At 46.2% G+C, this 13,540-nt stretch overlaps 1 protein-coding gene across 3 annotated transcripts in view; it reads left to right on the top strand.

Moving 5' to 3' along the window:
• ECSIT (ECSIT signaling integrator) overlaps window positions 1–13,540 on the top strand; it is an 89,832-nt gene that overhangs the window by 58,864 nt on the left and 17,428 nt on the right. For all 3 annotated transcript variants that reach the window (XM_069231915.1, XM_069231913.1, XM_069231914.1), the window contains one exon: window positions 1,737–1,797. In XM_069231915.1, the coding sequence (XP_069088016.1) occupies window positions 1,737–1,797 (61 nt within the window). The remainder of the gene's footprint in view (window positions 1–1,736; window positions 1,798–13,540) is intronic.

Here is a 13,540-nt window from a genome sequence, read left to right as displayed (position 1 = left end):
CACTGGGCGTAGAAGACCATGAGCTTAAAATCTGGTATGAACTTTCTATACTTTGATACCCCTGGCTCAAAACCCAATACTTCCACTCACCAAAGAGTGCACGGTCTTGCAAACACTGGCCAAGATTGATATAACTGAAATGGACCACTTCTGTGTGGAAGGTAAACCTCTCATTCTGGACCAATACAAGCCCAGATGTGACCCTGCTCCTGCTGATACACTGAATTATCCTAGACTGAGACATGGCGAGGGAGACCATCCCTGGGGAACCGCAGGAATGATGGTTCCCGACACAGTTAATTCCCTCATATTCAACAAGCTGGGTGTCTAAACTTTACACACTGGTTTCTGCTCACAGAACTGCTGGTTCCAACCACAGCAAGCCGATATGAGATATATTTTTTGGGGGCAGAACTGACTAATGCAAAATGGGAATTTTCTTGTATGCTGACCAAGTTGACGCCATAAATTACAGGCATACACTACTTTATTTCAAATACCTCCAACAAGCATACTTCATGCCTGAAAAGCAACATCTGATGGGTACTGCCAGGCTGCATCATTGCCTGTGTTGTCACCAGCACAAGCGGGATTAAGCCCCACCACAAGCACACGTCTTGCCTGAAAAACAACATCCGATTGATCCTTACCCTGCCAGGCTGCATCATTGCCCACGTTGTCGGGCATCTCACTGTAATAAAGCCCTGCCGCCCCTCCCAGGTTTGGAGGCTGGATTGACCCAACCTGGGACCAGATAGTTCATGGCAATTGCACTATTGCTGGTGAATTGCAAAGTTGTGATGAATTGGTGCAGGAGTGACTTTCCCAAAAGAATTGACTGATTGAAGGATCTAGCTATTTGCAGTGACAAAACCGAGGTGTACACAACACTGCAACCATTCAACACTAGTCCTAAGGACATATTTGGCTCACACAGGGCTTACTTAGCATCAGATGACGCAGGTGAGTCACCTAATCTTTGGGGAAACACACTAGAAATACAGGACCATCTCAAATTGGTACTGCGATTACAACCCACTAGACATAGTTGCAATCAAACCAGCTCTCCTGATCACAAGATGCTAAAATGTTTGAGGAGGTAATGTTTGTTTGTCAACTTTAACATTTCTTCTTCATTCTTAAAAATGTAAAAAGGGAAAACGCTCTGTTACCCTTCATGCAGAGTATTGTGCATGAGGTAATATCTTTGAAGTATGTGTAACTGTCATCGTCCTCATTTGTAAGTTAATAAACATATATAAAATAAAGAAATATGGAATCACTATGGGGACCCCATTCAGTAAGCAAAATGATCTGTAGCATAGATGACTCAGCAACCAAAATTGGTTCAATTACTGTAATTTCTCTTTTTATCACAGGCCTTACTTTAAACAGATCCTGGTTTTAATCATGTAAACTTGTGTTCTGCAGACTATTGAGGCAGGCGCGTTATCCAACTGAGTTATCTTACCGTGATTAGAATGTCACCTGCCGTAAATAACCTCTCTGCTGTGTGAGCAATTCAGCAAGCTTTTACTGGCTTTAAGGCTACTTTTGTATTCACATTTTTAGTTCTTGCCATTGCCTTTGAAGTTGCCATATCATCAGGGTGGATGAATTATTTCAGTGGGGTGAATTGATTGGTGGCTTTTGGCGGCAGTGTGGATAGACTGTAGAAGCCTGGTATGTGTTGCGGTAAAAACTACAATAAGTGATGTTGCTGTTTGTTCCTGCAGATGTCGTCATCAGAAGAGTGTTCTGAACAGGATGAAGACCGGAAGCTGCCATACATTATAGGTGCGCCTAGGTTTCAAACTTAACCCATGAACCGTGCTATGAGTGCATCTAACTTGTTGTCTGCAGTAGACTCTGTTAGTCTAGCACTGGGACCCACACTCATCTTGGTTAGAACTGTTCATTCCTGACCTTTAATACCACTTCCTATTCCAGTGCCAAGACTCACGCATTTCTACATTAAACCAGAGTCCAAACCAGATATGACAGCCATTGCTATTCCTGGCTTCTCACAGCACGTATCTACGTACTTTCACAAATCGTATAGTTGTTAGACTGTAAAATTGTTCACCTTGTGATAGCTGAAAGTTGATAAAGACATTTGTCTTTATAATAGTAATCATATAAAGGCAAGACCCCAAGTGGGTCTTGCCTATGACATCATATAGTCTAGTTAAAATACAAGATGGACGACAAATATGAAAAAATAATTTTACATCTTTTGATTTCCGTCAAATTTGGCGAAACAGTTCATGTGTACAGGTCAGTGCATGTCATGTTGGATCTAGACTGTGACGTCATAAATATAAATCCAAAATGCCTGCTAGTAAGGATGCCAGGAATAAGTTACACACACTGTAGCAAAAGTAAACTTATAATTTGCATCATCTATATCCTTACAGCACATTCTATGACCATGTGGATAATGTTTCCATTATAATTTAACAATACAAGACTATATTAAACCCTGATAACGTTTTTGAAGTATGAAATGATGATTCGAGTTTGTATACTGTCTTACAGCAAAAGCAAAGGTCAGTGCACAGGAGGCTCGTCTTTGAGCATATGCATTGATTTTGGTATGGCTTTTTGCACCCACAGCAGATAAGTTCCTTGCATGCCTCAGATGCCTCCAGAATGGTTGTCCAATGTGGTACCATTAATCCATCAATCTGCTTCCGGCTCCAATCATGTTAATTTGGCTATTATTGCATGGGCACTAGAGTCCGACCCCGAACATGGCACCCTTAGTACGCAGATCGTTTAACATGTTGAAGAAGAGCATCTTGTGTTGGTGGGATGTTTTCAGTTGCTCTGTTGCCATGTGCAAACATGAATTGGTGAGCACCGTTTATTTCATGCAATGGGCAAGTGCAGCTGTACATTAGTACAATGAATCAACATTTCCGAAGTGAACAGGATCAACAGAACTCGGTCAATCTGTAAGAAATTGAAATGCAGGAGTAGCAGAAGATAGTGCCATCCAGGTGTCATAAGCAGCTTTCTTTCTTCTTTGATGAAAAGCCAATGTGGTGTCGCAACCGGTAACAGCGTGGAAAAAGGGCAGAGATTCACATATATGAATGCCTAAGCTTGCTGCAATAGTGTGAGCTGTATGTAGTAGAACATTCTTCCTGTACCAAATGCTAACCACAATTCTCTTAGAGGATCTCCATTGATAGTCATAAGCACAGAATAGTCCCGCCTATGTGTGGGGATCTTGGAGCACTTTTCCATATTATAGCTTCCTAAGTATAGGTGTTTGCCGTTCTTCAGGAAGGCCTGCAGAATCACTTAAGAGAAAACATTATGTAGCCTATAGGAAAAGGCTACAATGGCCAAATTCTTCAGATTGTACTTAAAAAAGGGCTATGATACCCATACATGTATATAATTGAAAGCTAATACTCTGTCAAAAAAGTTTAAATCTCTTTCACAAACACTTTTTGTAAAAGTGAAGAGATAAAGGATAGCAGGACAGTGTAGCCCCATAGGCTGTCATTATGTGAGTTTAAAACAGCATCTGCGCCTTTAAGGACCCAGGGACCACCAGTATCCCGTCACGCCCAGCAGGTGGCAGTTGCTTCAGTTCTTTTTTCGGGTCCTAGTGGCAGGATCTTGGAGCACTAAGCTCTGCCTTTTTTTTGGCATTTTCTCTTAAAAAATCACCAGTGAATTTGTGTGGCAACAACTTCATTGGAAGTTTTTCATCCCTCCCATACATTTTCTGACTCTTTTTGACAAAAAAATTGTGGTGTTCTGTCAAATGACATGCCTTCTTTATTTGACAAGGGTCCTGCCTGTGGGAGAAAGAAAGCCAACTCAGACCCTCACGACGTTTGTATTATTTGTCTTCCACAAAGCCATGTTCCTGACAAATGGCAACACTGCAGGACGTTTTCAAGGCGAACCCTGAGGGAGAGAGTGAAGATTCACCTTCATGGCACAGAAGAGTGACGCAGGCGCAGTCTGAAGGTGGAACATCAGAGCGAGGAGAGGGTCAGTCCTCTACCACGGCTCTTCCATCTGCCTCTAACAACCCCAGATGTGAAAGATCCAAAAGAGGAGTTCAGCCCCAAAACGGCATTTTCCCGAGTCGATGTTGAGAGGATCGACGTCAAGACAAGGTACTGTACCTACTTACTCACCGTTGAGGGCTGAGTTGGCATTGAGAAAGACACAAAAGTTGTTGTCGAGACAGAGTAGGTCAACATCGAAGACCCTTACAACATCGAGAAGAATGTCAATGTCAAGGAATGTATTGAGGTCACAGCAGAGAGATCTCTCAACGTCGAGGAGCCTGTCAGTGTTGAGGAGCAGAAGAAGGTTGAGGAGTTTGTCGTCGTCGAGAAGATCATGACATGAGGAAAGAAGGAAGCGGAGATGCATTGCTACATCTCATAATTCAGAATATTGTAGAGTCTACTCTCCTCCTTCACCAGTATTGTTGCCAGGCACTCCTACTCCTTCACCACCACCTACTCCTTTTCTCTGCCCCCACCACCTCTTCAACCTCCACTTCTGGCACCTCTTCCACCGGTGCCAACTCCACCTGTGGAGAGGCCCCTTTTTCGAGGCTTAGAGTCTCTCCACGCAAATTACGTTCAAGAATGCACCATCATTCGCGCCTTTCCAGAAGCCACAGATCCCTGCATTCTTCAAGACACTCTTGTCATCACTATCACTCTTCTAGATCACTATCAAGATCACTCACACAATCTAGACTTCATTCCTATCATTACGCTTCCACTTTTACAGGGACATATTCACCAACTCTATCAGACTCGCCACCACCATGAATCTCCTCCTTGGATGACATCACCACATTGCAAGATGTCCTGGTGAGAGGCGCTGGGAAGATCTAGGCACTGATGTCCATTCCAGCACCTTCCACTTCTGTTATAGTTGAGATGCTTCACCATCAGTCAGTGTCAGGGCCTCTTCTATTGGTGCTGGGTTTTTTAGAACCAGCAATTGAACTATTTTTGATTCCAGCCTCAGCTGAGTCTGCTTCATCCATACTACAGAAGAAATATAGACCACCCGAGCAGGATCCTTTCTTTTTAAGGTCTGGCCCACCTCCAGATTCCGTGGTCATTTTAGCAGCCAAGAAACATTATGCTACCGCTTCTTCTTCGTCTGTACTGCCTGACAAGGAGAGCAAGAAGCTGGACTCAGTGCACCACAAAGTATGCAGTACAGCTGCAACCACTTTGAAGGCTGCAAGTAATCAGCTCTGTTTGGAAGATACGATAGGACCTTATGTGACTCCATACAGAGGTTTGCTCACGATCTTCCCGGTGTGGAAAGGGAGGATTTCCTGGAGGTCATCCGTGAGGGGATGATGGTCTCCAATCAGGTGTTCAGTGACACAGCTAATTCCTCCTGGTTAGCAGCGCATGGATACTGCAATAAGGAGGCATTGCGCAGGCACTCCTGGCTTCAACTCATGGTCTTCAAACATGAGTCGCAACAAGGAATCCTGAATAAACCATTCTCAGCCACGCAGATAATGAGATGTCTCACATGAAATATGAAATTGAAACCCTCAAAACAGTTGGCCTTGAGAGCAAAAAGAACAAATAAGGTCTTACAAGCCCTACCAGTGGTGTTTACATTCTCAGAGGGTTTAAATATCTCACTGGTACCAAAGTAATCAGCAACCTTATCAGCAGAGGCCCCACCAGCAGAAGCAGTGAAAGCAACCTAGAGGGAGAAACATCCAACAGCCTGCCCCAGGGGAAAGCTCACAGCAGCCTCAAAACCATGAATCTTTCCTTCCCTCTCTTCCATTATCCACTGTGGTCAAGGGAAGCATTTCACATTTTCTGCCAGAGTGGCAAAACATCACAAAAGATGCCTGGATACTGAATATTTTTCAGCGTGGGTATTGACTCAGGTTCACAAGTCCTCCACCGAATGAATATACTACCAAAGCCTTCCAATCAACATCTGCAGATGCTGCGATTGGAAGGAAACATCCTTCTCCAAAAGCAGGCAGTTGAGACTGTTCCTGTCAAACTACAAAAACAGGCATTTACTCTTGATTCTTCCTGGTCAAAGGGAAAGGCCCCAAAAACAAGTTCAGACCCATTCTTGACTTAAAAATGGTCAACAAGTGGTTAAGACGACAGCAATTTTGAATACTGGCACTGCATCATATCTATCCCCAGTTACACCAGAGAGATTGACTCTGCTCCATAGACCTTCAAGATGCGTACCACCATATTTCAACAGCCAAAAAGCATTGCAAGTTCTTGAAGTTTGTAGTGGGTCAAGACCATTATCAACTCAAAAGTGCATCCATTTGGCCTCGGGTAAGCACCCAGAACTTTCTCAAAGTGTATGACAGCGGTTGCTGCACATATCAGGAAACAACTAATCTTCGTCTACCCCTATCTAGATGATTGGCTCATCAAGGCGTTGACTCCTCAGGAAGCCCATCTTCATTACCAGTGAACAAGCGATGTCAAGGATGTTCAAAGATTACGGCCCAGATCAGCCACGCCAAGTCAACGTCTACTCCTGTTTAGAAGCTGAATTAATTGGGGGCCTCCATTGACACCAGTCAAACAAGAGTGCGACCTTCAGAGATGAGACTGTTATCAATACATCAGAAGTGTTACTCTGTCATGAAAGCCTCTCATTCTACGGTGAAAGCAGTGTCATCTCTCAGCTCAATGGCTTGAGGCATCTTCCTAACTCTGGACGCCAGTCTCCATATGCATCCTCTTCAGGAATGTCTTGAGGATCAATGGAACCAACTCATGGACGTTTGGGAGGATAGGATAACGCTCTTCCCCCATTCCCCCACAGTGTCTGTGAAACAGTGGTGTTCTCCGAAGAATCTGCTTTAAGAAATGCCATTCCATCAGGATGTTCCCTCACAAACCATAGTAACAGACACCTCGTTACTAGGACAGGGAGCACACATGGATCACCTTCAAATCTAAGGAATATGGTCTCCAAAAGAGATGACATACCACATCAGTCTCCTCAAACTTTAGGCAGTTCATCTGGTGCTGAAAGCTTTTCTTCCTTCATTCACAACCAGATCCCTGCTTGCTCAGATGGAGAACAACTATGTACTACCTTCAGAGGCAGAGGGGAACAAAGTCCGGCCCTCTATCCCACAAGGCTCAAACAATCTGGAAGTGGCTCAATACAACTTCAAGCTGTGGGGTGCCCCACTTATCAAATTTTTTTTTTTTGCACCCGCAAAAAACAAAAAATGTCCAGGCTTCGTCCTAAAGTACTTCCAGTCAGGGACATTGGGGAATGCCCTATGACCCGACTGCTCCAACAAATTTCTTTATGCCTTTTCTCCAATCCCCCTGATCCCATCAGTCCAAATCAAGCTCTCCTACTCGAGAGCCACAGTGATCCTGATTGCTCCAGGTTGGCCACGTCAGTGGTGGTTCAGGGACCTTTTTCACCGGTCAGACTGTCCACATCTCAAGCTGCTGTGCAGACCAGATCTTCTAACGAAAATCAGAGGCCAGATAGTTAACCCTAATCGCTCCTCCTTGAATTTGGCAGCAAGGCACCTGAGCTAGTTGAGTATGGACAATTGAACCTGCCTCAAAACTGTATGGACATCCTCAAGGAAGCTAAACGGCTATCAACTCGTTCAGCCTACTCTTTCAAATGGAAGAGATTTTGCATGTGGTGTTATAACAGGAACCTGGACCCCCAACAACCTGCCAGGAACATGTCATTCTTCCTTACTTAATCTATGGGGCAAAATCTGGCTTACAATTCTCTTCCATAAAGGTTCATTTAGCGGCTCATACTGCCTACAGAAAATGTCCTTCACAAACCTCTTTCTTGAAAATCCCAGTTGTAGGAAGTTGGCTCTGTATGCACTAATTCAAAGTAAGGAATAGTATGCACAGAGTCCAAGGGTTCCCCTTAGAGGTAAGATAGTGGCAAAAAGAGATAATTCCAATGCTCTATTTTGTGGTAGTGTGGTCGAGCAGTAGGGTTATCAGAGGGTAGTGTTAAGCATTTGTTGTACACACACAGGCAATAAATGAGGAACACACACTCAGAGACAATTCCAGGCCAATAGTTTTTTTGTATAGAAAAATATATTTTCTTAGTTTATTTTAAGAACCACAGGTTCAAGATTTACAAACAATACTTTAAATGAAAGGTACTTCACTTAGGAACTTTAGGAACTTTGCATTAGCAAAATAGCATATACAGTTTTAACACAAATGGCAATAAGCTATTTTAAAACTAGACACAGTGCCATTTTCAACAGTTCCTGGGGGAGGTAAGTGTTTGTTAGTTTTGCAGGTAGTAAACCACCTACGGGGTTCAAAGTTGGGTCCAAGATAGCCCACCGTTGGGGGTTCAGGGCAACCCCAAAGTTACCACACCCAGCAGCTCAGGGCCGGTCAGGTGCAGAGGTCAAAGTGGTGCCCAAAACGCATAGGCTTCAATGGAGAAGGGGGTGCCCCGGTTCCAGTCTGCCAGCAGGTAAGTACCCGCATCTTCAGAGGGCAGACCTGGGGGGTTTTGTAGGGCACCGGGGGGACACAAGTCAGCACAAAAAGTACACCCTCAGCGGCACGGGGGCGGCCGGGTGCAGTGTGCAAACAGATGTCGGGTTCGCAATAGGTTTCAATGGGAGACCAAGGGGTCTATTCAGCGATGCAGGCAGTCAAGGGGGGGCTCCTCTGGGTAGCCACCACCTGGACAAGGGAGAGGGCCACCTGGGGGTCGCTCCTGCACTGGAGGTCGGATCCTTCAGGTCCTGGGGGCTGCAGGTGCAGTGTCTTTACCAGGTGTCGGGTCTTTGAAGCAGGCAGTCGCGGTCAGGGGGAGCCTCGGGATTCCCTCTGCAGGCGTCGCTGTGGGGGCTCAGGGGGGTCAACTCTGGCTACTCACGGACTCGTAGTCGCCGGGGAGTCCTCCCTGTGGTGTTTGTTCTCCACAAGTCGAGCCTGGGGCGTCGGGTGCAGAGTGCAACGTCTCACGCTTCCGGCGGGAAACGTGTGTTGTTTCAAAGTTGCTTCTTTGTTGCAAAGTTGCAGTCTTTGTGGAACAGAGCCGCTGACCTCGGGAATTCTTGGTCCTTCTAGATGCAGGATAGTCCCCTGAGGCTTCAGAGGTCGCTGGACCAGGTGGAACGCGTCGCTGGAGCAGTGTCTTTAGAAGTGGGGAGACAGGCCGGTAGAGCTGGGGCCAAAGCAGTTGGTGTCTCCGTCTTCTCTGCAGGTTTTTCAGCTCAGCAGTCCTCCTTCGTCTTAGGCTACACCCTCTTTGTGCCTCCTCCCTGAGGGGAGGGTGGCACATCCCTATTCCTATTGGGGGAATCCTCCAAAATCAAGATGGAGGATTTCTAAAGGCAGGGGTCACCTCAGCTCAGGACACCTTAGTGGCTGTCCTGACTGGTGGGTGACTCCTCCTGGTTTCTCTCATCATCTCTCCTGGACTTGCCGACAAAAGTGAGGGCTGTGTCCGGGGGGCGGGCATCTCCACTAGCTGGAGAGCCCTGGGGCATTGTAACACGAAGCTTGAGCCTTTGAGGCTCACTGCTAGGTGTTACAGTTCCTGTAGGGGGGAGGTGTGAAGCACCTCCACCCAGAGCAGGCTTTGTTTCTGTCCTCAGAGAGCACAAAGGCTCTCACCACATGGGGTCAGAAACTCGTCTCTCAGCAGCAGGCTGGCACAGACCAGTCAGTCCTGCACTGAACAATTGGGTAAAATACAGGGGGCATCTTTAAGATGCCCTCTGTGTGCATTTTGTAATAAATCAAACACTGGCATCAGGGAAGGTCTCTAAGGGCTGCAGCATATCTTAGCCACCCTGGGGACCACCCACTCAGCACTTGCACACTGCCTCACAGCTTGTGTGTGCTGGTGGGGAGAAAATGACTAAGTCGACATGGCACTACCCTCAAAGTGCCATGTCAACCTCACACTGCCTGTGGCATAGGTAGGTCACCCCTCTTGCAGGACTTACAGCCCTAAGGCAGGGTGCACTATACCACAGGTGAGGGCATATGTGCATGAGGACTATGCCCTTACAGTGTCTAAGCAAAACCTTAGACATTGTAAGTGCAAGGTAGCCATAAAGAGTATATGGTCTGGGAGTTTGTCAAACATGAACTCCACAGTTCCATAATGGCTACACTGAAATCTGGGAAGTTTGGTATCATACTTCTCAGCACAATAAATGCACACTAATACCAGTGTGGAATTTATTGTAAAATGCACCCGGAGGGCATCTTAGAGATCTCCCCTGAATACCAGTCCGACTCCTAGTGCTAGGCTGACCAGTTTCTGCCAGCCTGCCACAACCAGACGAGTTTCTGGCCACATGGGGAGAGTGCCTTTGTAACTCTGTGACCAGGAACAAAGCCTGTACTGGGTGGAGGTGCTTCTCACCTCCCCCTGCAGGAACTGTAACACCTGTCGGTGAGTCTCAAAGGCTCACCCCTTTTGTTACAGCGCCACAGGGCATCCCAGCTAGTGGAGATGCCCACCCCTCCGGCCACTGTCCCCACTTTAGGCGGCAAGGCTGGAGGAGATAATGAGAAAAACAAGGAGGAGTCACCCACCAGTCAGGACAGCCCTAAGGTTTCCTGAGCTGAGGTGACCCCTGCCTTTAGAAATCCTCCATCTTGAGATTGGAGGATTCCCCCAATAGGATTAGGGACGTGCCCCCCTCCTGTCAGAGAGGAGGCACAAAGAGGGTGTAGCCACCCTCCAGGACAGTAGCCATTGGCTACTGCCCCCCAGACTTAACCACACCCCTAAATTTTGTATTTAGGGGCACCCCAGAACCCAGAAAATCAGATTCCTGCAACCTGAATCAAGAAGGAGGACTGCTGACCTGAAAGCCCAGCAGAGACCACAGAGACGACAGACAACTGCTTTGGCCCCAGCCCTACTGGCCTGTCTCCTGACTCGAAGAAAACTGCAACAGCGACGCATCCAACAGGGACCAGCGACCTCTGAAGCCTCAGAGGACTGCCCTGAACCAAAGGACCAAGAAACTGCAGTGAACAGCGGCTCTGTTCAATAACAGCAACAACTTTGCAACTTTTAAAGACCTCACTTTTCCCGCCGGAAGCTTGAGACTATACCCTCTGCACCCGACGCCCCCGGCTCGAGCTCCAGAGAACCAACACCACAGGGAGGACTCCCAAGCGACTGCGACCTCAAGAGTAGCCCGAGTCAACACCCCTGAGCCCCCATAGCGACGCATGCAGAGAGAATCGAAACTGCCTGTAACAAGGGACCCGACGCCTGGACCAAGCCCTACACCCGCAGCACCCATGACCAGAAGGAACCGAACCTCAGTGCAGGAATGACCCTCAGGCGACCCTCTGCCTAGCCCAGTCGGGTGACTGGCCCGAGAAGCCCCCATGTGCCCTGCCTCACCGCTAGAGTGACCCAAGGGTCCCTCCATTGATTCTATTACAAAACACGACGCCTGCTTTGCACACTGCACCCAGCCGCCCCTGTGCTGCTGAGGGTGTGTTTTGTGTGCCTACTTGTGTCTCCCCACCCAGTGCTCCTCAAAACCCCCCTGGTCTGCCCTCCGAAGACGCAGGTACTTACCTGCTGGCAGACTGGAACCAGAGCACCTTCTTCATAGGCGCCTATGTGTTTTGGGCTCCTCTTTGATCTCTGCACCTGACTGGCCCTGTGCTGCTGGTGTGGTAGCTTTGGGGTTGCCTTGAACCCCCAACAGTGGGCTGCCTATACCCAGGAACTTAGACTTGTAAGTGTTTTACTTACCTGACAAACTAATCATTACTTACCTCCCCCAGGAACTGTTGATTTTTGCAGTGTACACTTTTAAAATAGCTTATTGCCGTTTTAACTAAAACTGTATATGTTATTGCTCTAATTCAAAGTTCCTAACTTACCTGTGTGGAGTACCTTGCATTTTATGTATTTACTTCAAATCTTGAACTTGTGATTCTAAAATAAATTAAGAAAATATATTTTTCTATATAAAAACCTATTGGCCTGGAGTAAGTCTTTGAGTGTGTGTTCCTCATTTATTGCCTGTGTGTGTACAACAAATGCTTAACACTTCCCTCTGATAAGCCTACTGCTAGACCACGCTACTCCAAAATAGAGCATTGGAATTATCTAATTTTGCCACTATCTTACCTCTAAGGGGAACCCTTGGACTCTGTGCACACTATCTCTCACTTTGAGATAGTATATGCAGAGCCAACTTCCTACAGTATTCATCCGAAATTCCTTGCAAAAGTGATTTCTGATTTTCACCTCAATCAGACAAATACCTTACTAACCTACTTCCAGCATCCTTCCACACCAGCCTAAAAAACAATCCATTTCCTTGAAGTGAGAAGAGGCTTAAAGTTTTACCTATACAAAACGCAAGACTTTCGCAGTTCGGCCCAATTGTTTATAAACTACGGTCCAGCCCACATAGGCCTAGCAGCTTCCAGACAAACCATCTCCCAATGGATAGTGTATTTCATTCTTTTATGCTACCAGAAATCCATTAAGACTTTATTAGCTAGGCCTAAGGCACAATCTACTAGAGGCAAAGCGGCTGCTTCCGCTTTAATGAGAAATGTCCCTATAGCTGAAATTTGCAAAGCAGTAACTTGGAGGTCTGTTCACACATTCGCCAAGCATTATTGCTTGGACTCTGATGCTAGAACAGATGCTCATGTAGGACAGACCTCCCTAGGTATATATTTGCTTAAACAGCTAATTTAGTAATTCCTATGTCTTTTCCACCGCTCTTGGTTGGGATGGGCTTGCTACTCTATTCAGTCTTTATGACTATGAGTGGAGATCCCTTCAGAGAGAAGAACGGTTTCCTACCTGTAATCCTAGTTCTCTGTTAGAGGAATCGCCATTAAAGTCATTAGCAACCTTCCGCCTCCCCGGTTGAGTTCAAGAGGCGATTATCGGCCCTTCCCATAACTGACACATGTCATCAGAAAAAACTGAAGCAACTGCCACCTGCTGGGCATAATGAGATACTGGTGCTCCCTGGGTCCTCAAGTGTGCAGACACTGTTTTAAACTCGTATAATGACAGCCTATGGGGGGGCTATACTGTCCTGCTATCCTTCATCTCTTTACTTTACAAAAAGGGTTTCTGAAAGAGACTTAAGCTGTTTTTACGGAGTATTCACTTTAAACTGGCCCTTTTTAATTACAATGTAAAGAATATGGCCATTGTAGCCTGTTACTATAGGCTGCTTAATGGTTTTCTCTTAAGTGAATCTGCAGGCCTTCCCGAAGTAGGGCGAACATCTACACTTAAGAAGACATACTATGGAAAAGTGCTCCAGGATCCCTGCACATGGACGGGACTGTTCCGTGCTTATGACTTCAATGGAGATTCCCCTAAGAGACAACTGGGATTACAGGTAAGAAACCATTTCTTCTTGACATCCAGTGTTCTTAAAATTAGCAATCACAAGAAAGACTACATTGGTATCTACTGTACGAATAATTATTTTGGAATGACTTTCAGTTGCTGCATGGAAAGAATGAACCATAACTCGTGTGTC

The sequence above is a fragment of the Pleurodeles waltl genome, chromosome 4_2 (assembly GCF_031143425.1).
Source record: "Pleurodeles waltl isolate 20211129_DDA chromosome 4_2, aPleWal1.hap1.20221129, whole genome shotgun sequence".
Classification (NCBI taxonomy): domain Eukaryota; kingdom Metazoa; phylum Chordata; class Amphibia; order Caudata; family Salamandridae; genus Pleurodeles; species Pleurodeles waltl.
The sequence above is the reverse complement of the archived record's forward strand: the minus strand, read 5'-3'. Positions and strand labels throughout refer to the sequence as shown.